The sequence below is a fragment of the Hippocampus guttulatus genome, chromosome 16, assembly GCF_054856545.1.
Source record: "Hippocampus guttulatus isolate MCC_2025c chromosome 16, RoL_Hgut_1.0, whole genome shotgun sequence".
Lineage (NCBI taxonomy): Eukaryota > Metazoa > Chordata > Actinopteri > Syngnathiformes > Syngnathidae > Hippocampus > Hippocampus guttulatus.
In genome coordinates, this window is record NC_141276.1 from 631,759 (window position 1) to 648,287 (window position 16,529).

Sequence of the window (16,529 nt, forward strand, 5' to 3'; positions counted from 1 at the left end):
TTAGGTTGAAGGTTTCTTCCCCCCCCCCCTTTTTTTTCTGGGGGGTAAAGAGGAAAAACTCTTTACCTGGCTGACAGTTTCGCCTTCATCTGAGCAGTCACTACTTCCTGGTGACGTGTCTTAAAAACAGCCGAGCGGGTCGGAAAACCTTGCAAATCAGGCTCCGTGACCCGCTCGAGGCTGCGCTCCAACCCCCCCCCCCCCCCCCCCCCCGCCACTGACGCAATGTGTGCCAGGTCTGCGGGAGCACGTCGGCCCCCTCGTCCCTGTTGATGGCGCGAGGGGGCCGACGCGCTCCCGCACCCCTGGTGGCGAGATGTCCTCTACCGCATAGTGCTGGCGTTGCAGAAAGTCCGGTTCAAGTGTCCGGCGAGTAGATCTTGATGAGGTGCTGCAGTTCAGTCGGGTAGCCGGTGAGCGGACAACGGCGGTTGGCTTTCACGTACAAGTAGATGCAGCGGTAGCAGAAGACGAAGCCCGAGGTGGACAGCACCGCGGCGTTGACGCGAAGCCTCCTGCACAGCGGACAGCGCGACGCGTCCGCCGCATCGCGCCCGCCCTCCTCCCGGATGCGGGCCGTGTGTAGGTGGAGAGGGGGCGGGGGCGCGGGGAGGGACGTGAGGCTCTTCACGACGGCCCGGTTGTCGGAGGAGTACCACCACTCCAGGAACTGCAAGAAGAACACCCCCAGCGAGAGGGAGGTGGAAAGGGAGACGGCCACGCCCCTGGCAGCTTGTGACATCAACCACCGCGCCCTCTGCAACACGCTGCAAACAAAACACATCGGGCGGGACGGGACGCCTGCATTGAAAAACTCTCCGTTGTATTCTTGATCGTTGTTTTTAATGAACCCTTTGGACGTGAAATGCCGTCAATGGGAATCCTAACGAGGATCGGCGTCAATCTCAACTACCTTTTTTTGGGGGGGGGGGTTATTTTGTTTTTCTTTTACAGGAATTGGTCTTGTCCAACTGTGGTTTGATCGTGAGGCCGGCAAAGCTTTAAAAAAATGAAATAAATGATTTTGTGCTCAAGGCGCCTTCCAATGTGTCGGCTCCTAAAACATTGCGGACCCTTTCAAGTAGCTTGGATTGATCAAAGTGTCGCGTTCAATCCACTAGAAAGCATCACAAAAGGTGGGTGGGGCGGTATTTCAATTTAGAAGTAGAAGCGATGATGTACTTGCGCATGCATACACGCGACTAACTACTGCTACTATATAGCGTCCAAATAGTTAAGAAGGTTTGTCAGAGGTGAAATTGTTTCAATGCGCGATGGATGAAGAAGGGGGGGAAAAAAAAGGTCATTGTGGGCTCACAAGTGTGCGTTTGCCGCCGCCTGGTGACACCTTAAGGGATACTCGCAGCAGCTCGTGAGATCCAATCCAGGAGCTGAAATCTGCTTTCAAAGGATAAATCGCTGATCTTAACCTGAAAGCGGCTGACAGAGGTGTTCCGCGAAGCTTATTCAGCTCGTCTGTAGGCTGAAGGAAGCCTAAGTGAGATGTTTTGCTGATCAAATAGGCGCCGAGGTTGGGTTGTTTTTCCAGGGAAACGACCGAAACGTGCACTTCACACACAGAAATGGGGACTTGGGTTTTGCTCCGCCCCGTCGGCCGCTTGGACGCGGTGCTTTCAAGGCGGAACCGAGTTGGCAAGGCAAGATAGGATGCGACTCCGCCTCGTCGATGGCTGCGAGACGAACGGAGCGGCGGGGTCCTCGGGTGGCAAGCGGGCACGCGGTCGGCGGCCGTTTCTACCTGTTGCCGAGCGGGCTTCCCATCCGGCCGGCTTTCAGCTCCATCTCTCGGATATCTCGCCGGCCCAGACGGACCCTCGCCAGCCACAGCGAAGGGTGGTGGGCGCGCACCGCCCCGAAGACGAAGAGCAGCCGCTGGCAAAAGATCCAGGCCCGCCAGGCCGCGTTGACGTACGGGTAGGCCGCCACGGCGGCCCGGTACAGCCTCCGGGTCCTGCTCTGCGCCAGCCGTATGGAGAAGTCCTCCTCCTCCCTCTGCCTCGCAAACGCGGCCTCCAGCTTGGCCCGCAAGTACGGCGCCAGGCACAGGAGAAGGAGCGAGCGCAGGCGGGCCCGGGGGCCGACGGGAAGGCCCCGCCCCGCCGAAACCCTTTTCAGACCGTAGAAGTTCTCGGAGAAGGAGGCGCTCCAGCGGGATAGGAAGTGCCTCTGCAGGAGGACGTCCAGCAGGAGGTAGAACTCGTCAAAGCCTCGCCACAGGAAACCAAAGCGCCGCGGGTTCGACTCTGCGAGAACCTGACGAGGCCAAATGCGAAAGTCAGCCCCGTTTGACGTCGGACCGAGGCGTCTCGAGGTGTTCCGTGCGAGTCCGGTTTGCCGAGTTTCTCCTCGACCATCACGCGACGGGACAACGGTGAGCTCTCCAAGTCTCCGATAGCGCCCGTCTATGTTAGATGACCTTTCGAATCACGGTCGGCATTTCATGTGCATGTGCAAAGTTGGGTTTTACTGTGGCGCGCGTTTCTCGAGGGACGGAAGCGGCTCACCTTGACGGCGTGCCCCAGCGCCGGCTTCACCGCCTCCATCAGAGACTCCTGAGCCAGAAGCTCAAAGATGGACGGCTGCTCCCGCACAGCGCCGGAGGTGAGATGAGCGCCCGCCTCCGCCATGACCGAGGCGGCACCTGTCAATCGCCGCCAAACCAAAAGTCTCCTACATCAAGATCGTCAAGTGAAACGTTGGACGCGTGCCTTGTGGGAAAATGTGGTCAATATTGCTTCCGCCTTGTTCGATGGAGCGAAATATGAAGACCTTCCTTCCCCGTTCGCTGAAAATGACGCCGTCGGAGGTTCCCTAACACTCCGCGCTGTCAGTTTCAAGAAGATGTCGACGCGTGCAGTCCGTTTCGGGAGGAAACGCGCAAGAGATTGCTCGATTTCGTTCACCGTGCGCAGACGTTGCCCGTCACGCGCTGGAAAACACAACTACTTCCGCATTACGCCCGTTTTGAAATCCAAACTTTATTGACAAACTGAAACCATCTCGATCGCTTGATTAACGGTAAAGCACGAAGTAATAGATCATAAAATAGTAATAGCTACTCGCATTTATATTTCATGTAGACATAGGCATCCATATGGAGATTAAATTGACACCTAATATGCAATGCAAGATGCCAAATCTAGTTTCCTTATTATTATTCATCAGCTCACAATATGGAAGAGGATAATTGTAGTGGTATAATAACACATTTCACATTTATCATTTATGTGACGTAGCATTTGTCCTCTTGTCAAGTTGTGACTTTTTTTTCCCTCTCGGTTACCCAGCCCCCACTTCAAGAAAAAGATAACCAAGCCCCTTGTGTACCTGCCAACTATTTGTGACGTCTCCCCCGTGTCAATCCAATTTTACTTTGGGCTTTTCCCACTCGCATCTTCCCGGTCAAAAAATTCCACTGTAACATTCTTTATATAATCCAAGAGTCAGAGAAACAGATGGATGGGGATTCGGCCCCCCCCCCCCCCCCAGCAGTATTAAGAGAAAACGGGAGGGGCAGAGCGTGGATGAAAACATCTCATGAGATGCCAGTTTAGCGGATGAGAGCAAACATTTGGTGATTGGAAAAGGATTATGGGATTAACTGACGCAGCTCACTGGCTGCACCAAAGTCCGTCCCATCATCAGCATCGTCATCGTCGTCATTTGCTCGCTTCGACTCTCTTGTTGGAATGTCGGAGGGCTTCGGGAGCAACGGTGAGTTGACTTTTGGGGAAGGGAATGAAATTACGAGAGGCTGAATTGGATTCTGATGAAAGCCTGCCACATATGTTTGGACCTTAAAAAAAAAACCGTGTGTGGTTTTAAATGCCAAGATGACTCTTTATCAATGCGAGGTCAAGAAAATGATGAAAATGCGTCTGGATCCGTGTCCAATAAAGTTGTCCTTGCTCAGGTGCGGCGGTGCTGACTTGACGGCGTCCGCGGCTCCTCCGCTCCAGGCCTCGACTCATCCGCGAGTCGTCGCGCTCTCCAAGCGAAGCATGCGACTCGTCTTCGCCGGCCTTCTTTGGCTCGCCCTAGCCTTGGGCTGGCCTTCCTTCTTCTCGCCCTCGGCGGCGGCCGGCGCGCGCTCATGTCCCCGCCGTTGCCTTTGTTACGAGCACAGCGACCTGGTGGACTGCCGCGAGTGCGGGCTGGGGCAAGTTCCCGGGGGTCTCCCGCACGGCACCTGGCTCCTGGAGCTGGGAGGAAACAACCTGACCGAAATCCGGAGCGGAGCCTTCGCCGGCCTGTGGTCCTTGCGGGTGCTGGTGCTGGCCAACAGCCAGATACGGGCCCTTCGAGCGCAGGTACCCGCCGCGCAGAGGTTTGAGTCGGCGGCCGACGCGCTCACTTTTTCTCTCGGACGAACGCGCAGGCCTTCTTTTCCCTCTCCTACCTGGAGAAGCTGGATCTCAGTGGGAACCGGCTGACGCATCTCCCCGCTGACTTCTCGGTGAGCCTGTCTGCGCTCAGGGAGCTGCGACTGGAGCGCAACAACTTGCGTCATCTGTCCACATTCAGGTGCCATTCACTCAAACCGCCCCCTCTTTTCAGTACTAGATCCAAGTTGTAGACCAGAGGTGGGCAAAATCCGGCCCGCGGGCCAAATCCGGCCCGTTGGTCTTTTTAATCCGGCCCGCCGAAGGTTGGTACACAATTATGGTTCGATGTCAACGACTGCACTCATTTCATTTGGACTTGTAATGACAGGCATTTCAACGCCAGGTGGCGCAGTTACTTGAAGTTGCAGAGCATAGGGAGGAAGGGGGAGACGATACGGAAGCCCGCGGTAGCGCCAAGTCAAGCAACAGAATAATGTACTCTTAAAGTCTGAAAAACGTGCCAAAAAATGCAAAATACTGCTTTTTAAATAAAGAAATCCAATTAATATGATGTCGAATTTAGTTCACCCTTTTGATCCGGCCCTCCATAATATTTTCTGGTTGTCATGTGGCCCTATGCAAAAAATAATTGCCCACCCCTGCAATGTAGACCGTCATAAGATCCACATTATGCGGGTTGGCTTCCGGCGCGAACGCTTGGCCGTCTCGGCTGTCGGTCCGGCCTTTCGGCAGCCGGCTTCGCATGACTGGAGGTTTCCATCATTGGAGCCAGAGTAAGTGAGTTGCATTTGTTTGCTTTGTTTCCTTCGACCGCATCAGCTTTGAGTATCTGGACAACGTGGAGAAATTGGACCTGAGCCACAACCGTCTGGCGTCGGTGGGCCCGGGCGTGTTCGGGGGCCTCTCCAGACTCAGGCAGCTGGACTTGCACGGCAACAGACTCTCGGTCGTGCTCCGAGGAAGCCTGGACATGCTGCCCGGACTGGAGGTGGAAACGCGAGGCCGCGTTCCGCCGCCGCGTTCCGCCGCCGCGAAGCCAGTCTGACCCGTGTGTCCGCGTAGGTGCTCCGGCTGAGCCGCAACAACATTTCCGAGATCGACTCGGAGGCTCTGGCTCCTCTCTACAGCCTGGCCCTCCTTGCGCTGGACGGGAACAACCTGCATCATCTCAAATTCAAAGCCTTGCTCAGTCTGCGCACCAGGGCCACGCACGTCCGCCTCGCAGGTGACGCCTTTCGCCGCTCCGACGTGTCAAATAGATTTGGGGGACCAATCGCTATTCCCTTGAGGCATCGGGGCGGGACGCGAGTTACTTTGGGATCGGGGCCGTCGGCCGCCTCTTCCTGAGTTTGCCGTCTCACCAGGGAACCCCTGGAGCTGCGACTGCGAGCTGCACCGCGTCTTCAGCAAGATCCTTCACGTCCGCCATCTCCACGTCGACGACTACCGCGACGTGACCTGTCAGCGGCCGCCGCGGCTGGCCGGCGCTTCTCTGGCTCTGGTGGACGGCCAGCTGTGCGTCGCCGAGACCGCCGTCGTCCTCGTCATCACCGTCACCGTGCTGGTCACGGTGGCGGCGGCCGTCGTCATGGCGGAACGCAACAGGAAGAGGAACCGCGGCGAGAACTGGGACACCGAATCCCAAAACCACACCCACGGTCCCCCGTCCTGAGGGCGGGGTCACGGCTAACTCCCTGGACTGCTGCGCCACGCCCCCCGTCCCGACAGCGTTTTCTCCCGCGGCGGTGCGGCCAGACGGATGACGGAACGATGGCGAGGACTGCGTTGATGACTTTGAGATGGCGTATCGAGCGGCAGAGTCATGTTTACAGTTCTGCAAAAAAAAAAAAAAAGTGCTGCTCACTTTGCAAACAAAGGTGCATTTCAGAGCTCGTGAAAAGATGGACTTTCATTGTTTATTTTGCTTCAAATTGGATCGGCTTGGCTCTGCACTCGGCAGCAGCCGAAAGAGGTCGGCTTCCCACTGTTTTCTCCTGCGTGTTCCCCTCCGTACGATTTCTTGTGGCTTTTACGCTTGGAATTGAAACGAGTCGTGCGACCAAACAAAGCTTGACTTTGTGTTCCCAAATGTGTGCAGCCACGCGTGGACTTTGTGTCCCAAAAGGAGACTTCCACCACTTCTCCATATCTCGCGTGGGAGTCCAAAAGTGTTTTGAAAGCCGAGCAGACTGCAGCAACCAGGATTAGAGACAGATGTAGTGCTCGTTACTGAAAGAGGGTGGGGGGGGGGGGGGTCGACTGACTGATGCAAATGTCCTCTTCCGAAGCACTAAATGTACTCGGCCGTCACCGCGTGAGCTGATTTTTTTGTGCGCGCTGCCCGGTGTGGAGGCCGCGTCGGCTATTTGGATGTGTCTCTGAGTCACTTTGCGGGGAATCGAGACCAGGCCAGCCCACAAACGGCTCCAGTCCGGAGGAAGAGTGGCAACCCCTGATAAGGGGGTGCGGGGGCTGTTCGGCGGTTGCTGTTCAGGAGTTGGAAATGCAATGGGACGGCCGGAGAGAAAAGACAGAAGCGAGCGAAAAGAACGGCACAATCGAAACGAAGAGCGTGAACAGCAGTCATTTTGGATTTTGTCGACACGGCGGGACGGGATGGTGCAGTGCAAATTGTGACGCGACTGGACAGCAGTCGCGCCGCGCAGCGACTTTGGCCCCGATCGTCACGTTCAAAGTTGAACTGGTTCCAAACCACGTTAGCGGTTGACGTTTGCAACACCTGGTGGGGCCTCGAAGGGCAATCGGGAGTCATCGGTCAAAAATCAACCCGACTCCGGGACTCTTCGCAAAGCCTCGATCTTATTCTGCACGGTGTCGCCTCCTCCCCTTTCGCCCAATCACGGATCGATGGAGACGACGAGGCCTCGCGCCGGGTTAATGATTACACGGGCGCTCTCGACCGGCACTTCGGCCTCCTCCTTCTCGCCAGCCCTCGGACGGCGCGAGTGAACTGAGCTTGGGCCCGGCGATGTCAGGGAAGCTCGTGTGTGTGTCCGACTTTGAGGTGGAAGCCAGGAAGGTTCTTCCGAAAGCCGTCTATGACTACTACAGCTCTGGAGCCGAGGAGCAGGTCACGCTGGCTGACAACGTGGCCGCCTTCAAAAGGTACCTCGCGCACACCAACCATGCCTTTCGCGGCAACATTTTCTTTCTTGTTTTGCCTCGCCTTCTTTCCTGCGCTTGGGTCCACCTGATTTCCACCTCGGCGACCCCCCCCCCCCACCCCCGCCCAAAAAAACATTTAATCTTAATTTTATCTCCTTGATGACTTTTCCATCGGTTGGACAAACATGCACGGCGCCGTTATCTGGTGAGCATGGTAACTTCAAGCAGTCAACACTCGGCTTCATTAAAACACATCTAGGAGCGGTGGGTGCGCGGCTTATCAAATTTGGTTTCTGCTCCCTCTTATTAACCGAGTGATCCATCTGATGGTAGGTGGCGCCTGATCCCTCGGGTGTTGAGGGATGTGTCCTCGGTGGATCTGAGTGTGTCTGTGTTGGGCCGCAAGCTCAACATGCCGCTGTGCGTCGCGGCCACCGCGATGCAGAGGATGGCCCACCCGGATGGCGAGACGGCAACGGCGAGAGGTCGGCGCACGCTCCGTCAAAGTGCCGTACGCGGCGCGGGGTTCGCTACGCTGCGCTAGCCGATTCTCTCAAACGGTATCGCCGGCTGTGGTCCTGGAGGGCGTTTTTGGCCCAAAAAAAAACGACCATGTACAGTATAGCAAGGCGTTTTTAGCCCAAAAAACAACCATGTATAGTAAGGCGTTTTTAGCCCAAAAAAACGACCATGTAGAGTAAGGCGTTTTTAGCAAAAAAAAGACCATGTATAGTAAGGCATTTTTAGCAAGGCGTTTTTAGCCCAAAAAAACGACCATGTATAGTAAGGCGTTTTGAGCCAAAAAAAACGACCATGTAGAGTAAGGCGTTTTTGAGCCGAAAAAAACGACATGGTATAGTAAGGCGTTTTTAGCCCAAAAAAAACGACCATGTATAGTAAGGTGTTTTTAGCAAAAAAAATGACCATTTATAGTAAGGCGTTTTTAGCCCAAAAAAACGACCATGTATAGTAAGGCGTTTTTAGCCAAAAAAAACGACCATGTATATATAGTAAGGCGTTTTTAGCCGAAAAAAACGACCATGTATAGTAAGGCGTTTTTAGCCCAAAAAAACGACCATGTATATTAAGGCGTTTTTAGCCAAAAAAACGACCATGTATAGTAAGGCGTTTTTAGCAAGGCGTTTCAGCCCAAAAAAACGACCATGTATAGTAAGGCATTTTTTTGGCCAAAAAAAAAGACCATGTATAGTAAGGTGTTTTTGGCCAAAAAAACGACCAGGGATAGTAAGAAGTTTTTAGCCCAAAAAAACCACCATGTATAATAAGGCGTTTTTAGCCCAAAAAAATCACCATGTATAGTAAGGCGTTTTTAGCCCAAAAAAACGACCATGTATAGTAAGGTATTTTTAGCCGAAAAAAACGACCATGTATAGTCAGGCGTTTTTTTGACGAAAAAAACGACCATGTATAGTTAGGCGTTTTTAGCCCAAAAAAACGACCATGTATAGTAAGACGTTTTTGGCCGAAAAAAACGACCATGTATAGTAAGGCGTTTTTAGCCATAAAAAACAACCATGTATAGTAAGGCGTTTTTAGCCCAAAAAAACGACCATGTAGAGTAAGGCGTTTTTAGCAAAAAAAAGACCATGTATAGTAAGGCATTTTTAGCAAGGCGTTTTTAGCCCAAAAAAACGACCATGTATAGTAAGGCGTTTTGAGCCAAAAAAAACGACCATGTAGAGTAAGGCGTTTTTGAGCCGAAAAAAACGACATGGTATAGTAAGGCGTTTTTAGCCCAAAAAAAACGACCATGTATAGTAAGGTGTTTTTAGCAAAAAAAATGACCATTTATAGTAAGGCGTTTTTAGCCCAAAAAAACGACCATGTATAGTAAGGCGTTTTTAGCCAAAAAAAACGACCATGTATATATAGTAAGGCGTTTTTAGCCGAAAAAAACGACCATGTATAGTAAGGCGTTTTTAGCCCAAAAAAACGACCATGTATATTAAGGCGTTTTTAGCCAAAAAAACGACCATGTATAGTAAGGCGTTTTTAGCAAGGCGTTTCAGCCCAAAAAAACGACCATGTATAGTAAGGCATTTTTTTGGCCAAAAAAAAAGACCATGTATAGTAAGGTGTTTTTGGCCAAAAAAACGACCAGGGATAGTAAGAAGTTTTTAGCCCAAAAAAACCACCATGTATAATAAGGCGTTTTTAGCCCAAAAAAATCACCATGTATAGTAAGGCGTTTTTAGCCCAAAAAAACGACCATGTATAGTAAGGTATTTTTAGCCGAAAAAAACGACCATGTATAGTCAGGCGTTTTTTTGACGAAAAAAACGACCATGTATAGTTAGGCGTTTTTAGCCCAAAAAAACGACCATGTATAGTAAGACGTTTTTGGCCGAAAAAAACGACCATGTATAGTAAGGCGTTTTTAGCCATAAAAAACGACCATGTATAGTAAGACGTTTTTGAGCCGAAAAAAACGACATAGTATAGTAAGGCGTTTTTAGCCCAAAAAAAACGACCATGTATAGTAAGGCGTTTTTAGCCCAAAAAACCCGACCATGTATATATAGTAAGGCGTTTTTAGCCCAAAAAAAATGACCATGTATAGTAAGACGTTTTTGGCCGAAAAAAACGACCATGTATAGTAAGGCGTTTTTAGCCATAAAAAACGACCATGTATAGTAAGACGTTTTTGAGCCGAAAAAAACGACCATGTATAGTAAGGCGTTTTTAGCCCAAAAAAACCGACCATGTATAGTAAGGCGTTTTTAGCCCAAAAAAAATGACCATGTATAGTAAGACGTTTTTGGCCGAAAAAAACGACCATGTATAGTAAGGCGTTTTTGGCCGTAAAAAACGACCATGTATAGTAAGGCGTTTTTAGCCCAAAAAACACGGTCAGTTGAACCGGGGTTGCCTGGACCGAACACCTGCATGTGTACCCCTACACTGCCAGTGACTGTGACTTGATCTGAACGATAGGTGTATTTGGCATGCACTATGAAGGGTTGCCAGTTAAAAAGAAAAAGTGTTTGGTGTTGTATTTTCACACATCACCAAGCAGGGTTCGAACCGGGGTTGTCTGGACCGAACACCTGCATGTATACCCCTACACTGCCAGTGACTGTGACTTGACCTGCACTATTGGCGTATTTGGCATTCACTAGGGAGAGTTTACAGAAAAAAAAAAAAAAAAAAAGCAAAGTGTTTGGTGTATTTTATTTTCACATGTGACTGAGTGGGGTTTGAACCCAGGGAGCCTGGACCGAAAGCCGGCGCGTGTGCCTCTACACTACGACATATTGTCGTTTTTTCGGCTCGAAAACACCTTACGATACATGGTCGTTTTTTTCGAGCTAAAAACGCCTTACTATATACTATGTCGTTTTTTTCGGCTAAAAACGCCTTACTATACATGGTCGTTTTATTCGGGCCAAAAACGCCTTACTATACTATGTCGTTTTTTCGGGCCAAAAACGCCTTACTATATATACTATGTCGTTTTTTTCGGCTCAAAAAACGCCTTACTATACTATGTAGTTTTTTCCCGCAAAAAACGCCTTACTATACATGGCCCTTTTTTTTCGGCAAAAATCGCCTTACTATACTATGTCGTTTTTTTTTCGGCTCCAAAACGCCTTACTATACTATGTAGTTTTTTCCCGCAAAAAACGGCTTACTATACATGGTCGTTTTTTTCGGCTAAAAATGACTTACTATACATGATCTTTTTTTACGGCTAAAAACGCCTTACTATATACGGTCGTTTTTTTCGGCTCAAAAACGCCTTACTATACATGGTCGTTTTTTTTGGGCTAAAAACGCCTTACTATACATGGTCGTTTTTTTCGGCTAAAAACGCCTTACTATACACGGTTGTTTTTTTTTTGGCTAAAAACGCCTTGCTACACATGGTCTTTTTTTTGGGGCTAAAAATGACTTGCTATACATGGTCCTTTTTTTTCGGCGAAAAACGCCTTACTATACATGGTCGTTTTTTTTGGTCCAAAAAACGCCTTTCTATACATGGTCTTTATTTTTGGCCTCGTCTTTCTTCCCAGCATGCCGCGCAGTGGGCACGGGGATGATGCTGAGCTCATGGGCCACCTCCACAATCGAGGAAGTGACGTCGGCACTGACGAGCCCGCCGGGCGTCGGCTGTGCGCTGTGGCTTCAGCTTTACATCTACAAAGACAGAGCGCTCACTCTCTCCCTGGTTCGTCGAGCAGAGGAGGCGGGCTGCGAGGCCATCTTCGTTACCGTGGATACGCCGTACTTGGGCCGGAGGCTCGAGGACATGCGCAACTGCTTTAAACTGCCCTCCCATCTCAGGTAGGACTTTTGAAACGCTTTGGTACTTACCAGGGAGGACAAAGATTGCAAGCGACACTGGATGAACGCAGCGAGGGACACTTTGTCTTTCTCCCCCCCCCACATTCGTGCCGATACGCCGCCCGTGCGTCTCCGTTGCAGATTGGCAAACTTCTCGACGGACTCCTTGGCTTTCTCGGAGGGAGACTACGGCAGTGACAGCGGCTTGGCTGTTTATGTCGCAAAAGCCATCGATCCTGCTCTCTGCTGGGATGACATTACCTGGCTCAAGAAAAACACACACCTACCTGTGATTGTGAAAGGAGTGCTAACTGGTATGCGTACACACAACATTGCCCGTTTTGTTTTGACCGGTGAGAAAGACTCGCTTCAAATTAAATAACCACGTTATATGTATGTACACTGATATATATATATATATATATATATTTGTGTGTGTGTGTGTGTATTCAGGGGAGGATGCTGCCAGGGCCGTGGAGTATGGCGTTGATGGCATCTTGGTGTCAAACCACGGAGCTCGACAGCTGGATGGAGTTCCTGCCACAGTGCGTTTCCGTGTGGTTTGCGTGCATTTACAGTATTTGGCATTTTCGACACATCCACTTTGGATCAAGTCAGGGATATTTTTGTTTGGATTCTTTTTTTCAACAAACTTCAGTACCGGAAAGGCCAATTCCTTCCACCGATAGCTATGTTTTGTGCGTTTGTGTGTGTGTGTGTGTAGCTTGATGTGCTGGAGGAGGTTGTGGGGGCAACCAAAGGTCGCTGCGACGTCTATCTGGACGGTGGAGTGAGGCGAGGGACCGACGTCCTGAAGGTGCTCGCCTTGGGAGCGAAGGCCGTTTTCATCGGTCGGCCTGTGCTGTGGGGCCTCGCCTGCCAGGTGAGCCAAGTCGAAAGACCAACTTCCGCTTTGTATTCACATGTTGACCGGCCCGGGCACTTTACAGTGATGATGTACACATTAGCAAACTGCTGCACAAAACAAAATATGTTTAGAATTATGCAATATGTCTCGTGTTCAGGGGGAACAAGGGGTTCTTGCAGTTCTGCAACTTCTCAAAGATGAGCTGAAACTTGCTATGGCCTTGGCGGGTAATACATGCGCACGCACACGCGCAGGCGCAAAAAAAGTAGACTTGCGCAATGATTTGCATTTATGTGAGCAGGTTGTCGCTCCCTATCGGAGGTAAGCAGATCCTTGGTCAGGAGAGCGGAGGTCACGTCAAGAATTTAAGGTGAATCACCACGGGTCACCTGGATGACCGCTTTCTTGCTTTCCGAGTCGGACGAATTTGAAATTCGCTAAAACGTATTTCAAGTCCACATGAAAGTTTTTTGATTTTGCCTTTTCTGTAGAAGTTTGTTTTCCAATCGCATGATAACCACACCCGATTCTGATTGAAAGGTAGACTAAGAGGTTACGCATTACTATGTCATATCAATGTTTTTTTAAATCTAGTTAGCTGTATCTGTCTGTCTATCCCTCTGAAAGAAAAAACAAATTGAGACCGCTTGACTGCCACCATTTATTTCATGAGTATCCCAAGGAAGGAAATAAATACGGACACAACATCTAAAAACCTAAGTCACACAGCGCAGCCACCGAGGGTGGTCCTTCCTCCATATGGACGTCGCTCACAGGAATGGTCTCGAAGGCTTCAGCGTCTTTTTTTGGACACACACTTCCCGAAACCTCTTTAAGGGTACAGAGAATCGCATGCTGTGTGGACGCAGCCATTCGGAATAGGAACGCTAAGATCTAGTCGAGCCACGTGACGTGTACAAAGTACATTACATTTAGGTCGCTTGGACAGCGGAGAAGATTTCACATCAGGATTTGACGCTACAAGCTGGCGTCGTATTTCTCTACGGAACCGGGAAAAGGCGCAGCCAAAGGGCAGCGTTTGTTTGGTTTACCTTTCGGGTCGCGGGCGTAAGTGGGCTACTTTGGTTTGCTACTCGTCATCTATATTCATGCCTCCATCTGGGACACGCGAGTCTGGTCGGAGGGGAGCCGGCGCGGATGAAGACATCGGCTCACCTTAGCCTCTGGACTCCAGAGACCTGCAAGGAGAGAGACACGATGAGCAGTCGCGGCGGGCGGGCTCCCGTACGGCAGATCCACCACACACGAGGGCGACGGCATACGCAGGCAGACATTGCCTGACATTTATCGTGGGTCCAGCTGCCTTGACCATGGTGGCCGGTTTCATACTCAAGACAATCATGCAGGGATCTGGCTTAAGTCCTCTTTTTTTTTTTTTTTAAGACTCCAAACTCGTTAAGACAGAAATAACAGCCTCTCTCTGCGAGTTGCACTCCATTCGGCCCGAACTGTTTTAAGACACGGTAAACGGACAATGGAGGCCCATCCTTAAGATGTGCTGCGTGCCAGAGGTCTCACGTGTAGCTGGTGTGTTGTTGTCGCCTGCGGGCAGTCCTCATCTTCTCAAAGCGAGCTTCCATTTCCTCCAGGACCTTTGGGGTGTAGCGCACCACCAGCTTGACCGAGCCCTGGGCGGCCTTCAACAGCTCCACGGCCTTCTCGTGGTGTTCCCCCTCCACAGTCTGCAAAGCCACAAAGTGGCTATTTAACTGTCATTAAATGGTGACATTCTTCAGTTTCGCAAAGCGTTCGGTCCTTTGCTTGTTCCTACCACTCCATTGACAGACAGCAGCTGGTCTCCTCTCTTCAGACCCCCCTGACGATCGGCCACCCCCGCGGGTATCACTCTGGAGATGTAGATGGGGGAGTTCTGCTCTTTGCCCCCCATGATATTGAAGCCCAGCCCCTCGTCGGTCTTGGGCAGCTCCACCACCCGTGGATGCGCGTGGCCTTCGCTGGCCGCAAACGCCGCCACTGTGGCCTGCTCAGGATGACAAACGAAAAAAGATGTCCTCATTGTTCACGATGTCTCAAATGTACTGGATAGCAACGTTGAGAGGAGCGCAATCGCAAGGCCAAGACCGTGGCCGCCCCCCTACCGGGGTCTAAATAAACAGTGCGAGGTATCGAGGGCTTCCGCCTTATACAAAGTGAAACGCAGTCCGCGACTTGTACTTAGCCCACTTGAAACACCTTGGCTGTCGCTTGCGCTCGCACCTCCGGTCCTCCGACAATGTCGAGAGTGTCGTACAGCTGCTCGTATACCTAACAGAGAAACGGAGACACGCGCTCGATCAAAAAGTTGCGCTGCAAATTAGGCACGCGCCAGACGTTTTTACAACGACATGCGCATTGTTCTGCTCATGGGAATGGTAGCTCTTCTGCAGTTTCCTACCTCTCTTATGGCGGCACAAAACTTGCTCTGCAGCACTCTCTGAAGGGCCTGCAATTTGGGAGGAGGTAATTCCCCCCTGCGTTGCAGCCGGTCCAGCAGCTCAATCACCCTACACACATCTAACAGAGACACACACAATTACACTCGTATACAAAGCCGGCGACTTTCCTTACGGCCAAAGACGTCGCGCGTGATCGATCGGTGGCTCCGGCTTAGCTGGTAATGAGTACTGGAGTACCGCCCAGTGCAGCAAAATTACTCTTTAACCCTGGCAAACTCAAACTAATTGTAAATTAGGACTTGGAAAAACAAATAGGAGTCAACTCCTATTGTGCTCGAGAAATACAGCTGAGTTGAACAATACAATATGTAATATAGTGATCAAAGGTCATAGCTATGTATAATGACACAACATTGAGAAACTGACACAATAGCATCCTGGAAGTCCACTTGATCGCGCAGCAATCACTTGGGCTGACGTCACAGGCGATAAAGGCGAGAAACATGACCACACCGCCACGCTTTCACCGCACCCTGTCCACGTTCGCCAGTGACGTCACTGGCACGGCCGAGTTCTTTAATTGCGATACGCACACCCGTTCCACGCGTGTCCTAATCACAGCATGCGGAACGTCGTTTTTCGTTGACCAATACTGCATATTAATTCGTGATTCATTATTACCGCGGTCGCTTTGTGACACGGTGCATGATTTGAGCGGATTAAAACGAAAGTCAAGATGCGGACAAAAGAAATGAATCCATATCGTCGAATTCATTACTGCATTGTATAAGGCGGCGATACTGTACCTCTTTCTAAGCAGAGAGGTTCCGCCATGTCTGCCTCCTTGGCTGGGTGGTAGTAAGAGGACATCATCGTGCGCGGGCCTCCGTCGTTCAGGTGCTCCCTTCTTCACAGCGTTTGCTGCTCCATCGTTCGGAAGTCGTCAGACGGCGACCCGGGGACCGAGGACAAAGCGGCGCTAGGAGAGACGCGCTTTACGAGCGGAGAAAACAATCGCGGCGCAGTGGCGACGCGACCGGGGGCGCGCGCGTGCGTACGTAACGACGTAAAGCGACAGATTACGCTGGAATTAAAGTGGCAACAGACTCGACGACCCTTACCTTTAAAAGCGGATTTGAAAGACTGCTGAAAATATGCGAATGCGTAAGGCGTCGGAATTTGTACTGCATTTACCTTGGTATATCCTTTCTTTCCCCAACGCCATTCAGTGGGCCTCGATACATGGATTTTCGCTCTCCCCGTGAACGGCGGGTATTGTCCACATCAAGGCAAAGCCACTGATCAGCGGTCATGATGCTGCACCCAATATTGTTGTCTTCAACCATAATTCCAGGCGGGCGCATCATGTACCGTAAATTACAGTAGCATTCACATAAGGTGGAAAGAACAAATCGCAACATGAACCTTGGAGTACATTATGAACAA

At 50.9% G+C, this 16,529-nt stretch overlaps 4 protein-coding genes across 6 annotated transcripts; 2 read left to right on the top strand and 2 right to left on the bottom strand.

Moving 5' to 3' along the window:
• Window positions 1-358: 358 nt before the first annotated feature.
• pex12 (peroxisomal biogenesis factor 12) lies at window positions 359-2,668 on the bottom strand. Its single transcript, XM_086132234.1, has 3 exons — window positions 2,526-2,668; window positions 1,760-2,274; window positions 359-767 (listed from the first exon to the last, which is right to left on the bottom strand). The coding sequence occupies exons 1-3, from the start codon at window positions 2,646-2,648 to the stop codon at window positions 359-361; spliced, it is 1,047 nt and encodes a 348-aa protein (XP_085988360.1). The 5' UTR covers window positions 2,649-2,668.
• Window positions 2,669-2,966: 298 nt separating this feature from the next.
• Window positions 2,967-6,596, top strand: LOC147192267 (uncharacterized). 2 transcript variants are annotated; one of them, XM_086132232.1, is made up of 6 exons: window positions 2,967-3,735; window positions 3,935-4,331; window positions 4,400-4,545; window positions 5,187-5,355; window positions 5,430-5,592; window positions 5,732-6,596. In XM_086132232.1, exons 2-6 carry the CDS (start codon window positions 4,023-4,025, stop codon window positions 6,037-6,039), a joined length of 1,095 nt encoding a protein of 364 aa, XP_085988358.1. In that variant the 5' UTR covers window positions 2,967-3,735; window positions 3,935-4,022; the 3' UTR covers window positions 6,040-6,596. The 2 variants fall into 2 exon arrangements, with proteins under 2 accessions (XP_085988358.1, XP_085988357.1); XM_086132231.1 differs by having other exon boundaries at window positions 2,967-4,331.
• A 30-nt stretch (window positions 6,597-6,626) lies between these two features.
• On the top strand, window positions 6,627-14,426 carry hao1 (hydroxyacid oxidase (glycolate oxidase) 1). The gene is made up of 9 exons (XM_086132233.1): window positions 6,627-7,493; window positions 7,827-7,978; window positions 11,528-11,798; window positions 11,940-12,112; window positions 12,252-12,343; window positions 12,523-12,681; window positions 12,824-12,893; window positions 12,968-13,036; window positions 14,277-14,426. Exons 1-8 carry the CDS (start codon window positions 7,357-7,359, stop codon window positions 13,033-13,035), a joined length of 1,122 nt encoding a protein of 373 aa, XP_085988359.1. The 5' UTR covers window positions 6,627-7,356; the 3' UTR covers window position 13,036; window positions 14,277-14,426.
• Window positions 13,314-16,424, bottom strand: lin7b (lin-7 homolog B (C. elegans)). Of its 2 annotated transcripts, XM_086132235.1 has the most exons (7): window positions 16,278-16,424; window positions 15,890-16,062; window positions 15,083-15,201; window positions 14,872-14,952; window positions 14,459-14,668; window positions 14,206-14,369; window positions 13,314-13,865 (listed from the first exon to the last, which is right to left on the bottom strand). In XM_086132235.1, the coding sequence occupies exons 2-7, from the start codon at window positions 15,954-15,956 to the stop codon at window positions 13,844-13,846; spliced, it is 663 nt and encodes a 220-aa protein (XP_085988361.1). In that variant the 5' UTR covers window positions 15,957-16,062; window positions 16,278-16,424; the 3' UTR covers window positions 13,314-13,843. The 2 variants fall into 2 exon arrangements, with proteins under 2 accessions (XP_085988361.1, XP_085988363.1); XM_086132237.1 differs by lacking the exon at window positions 16,278-16,424 and having other exon boundaries at window positions 14,881-14,952; window positions 15,890-16,148.
• Between the last annotated feature and the right edge of the window lie 105 nt (window positions 16,425-16,529).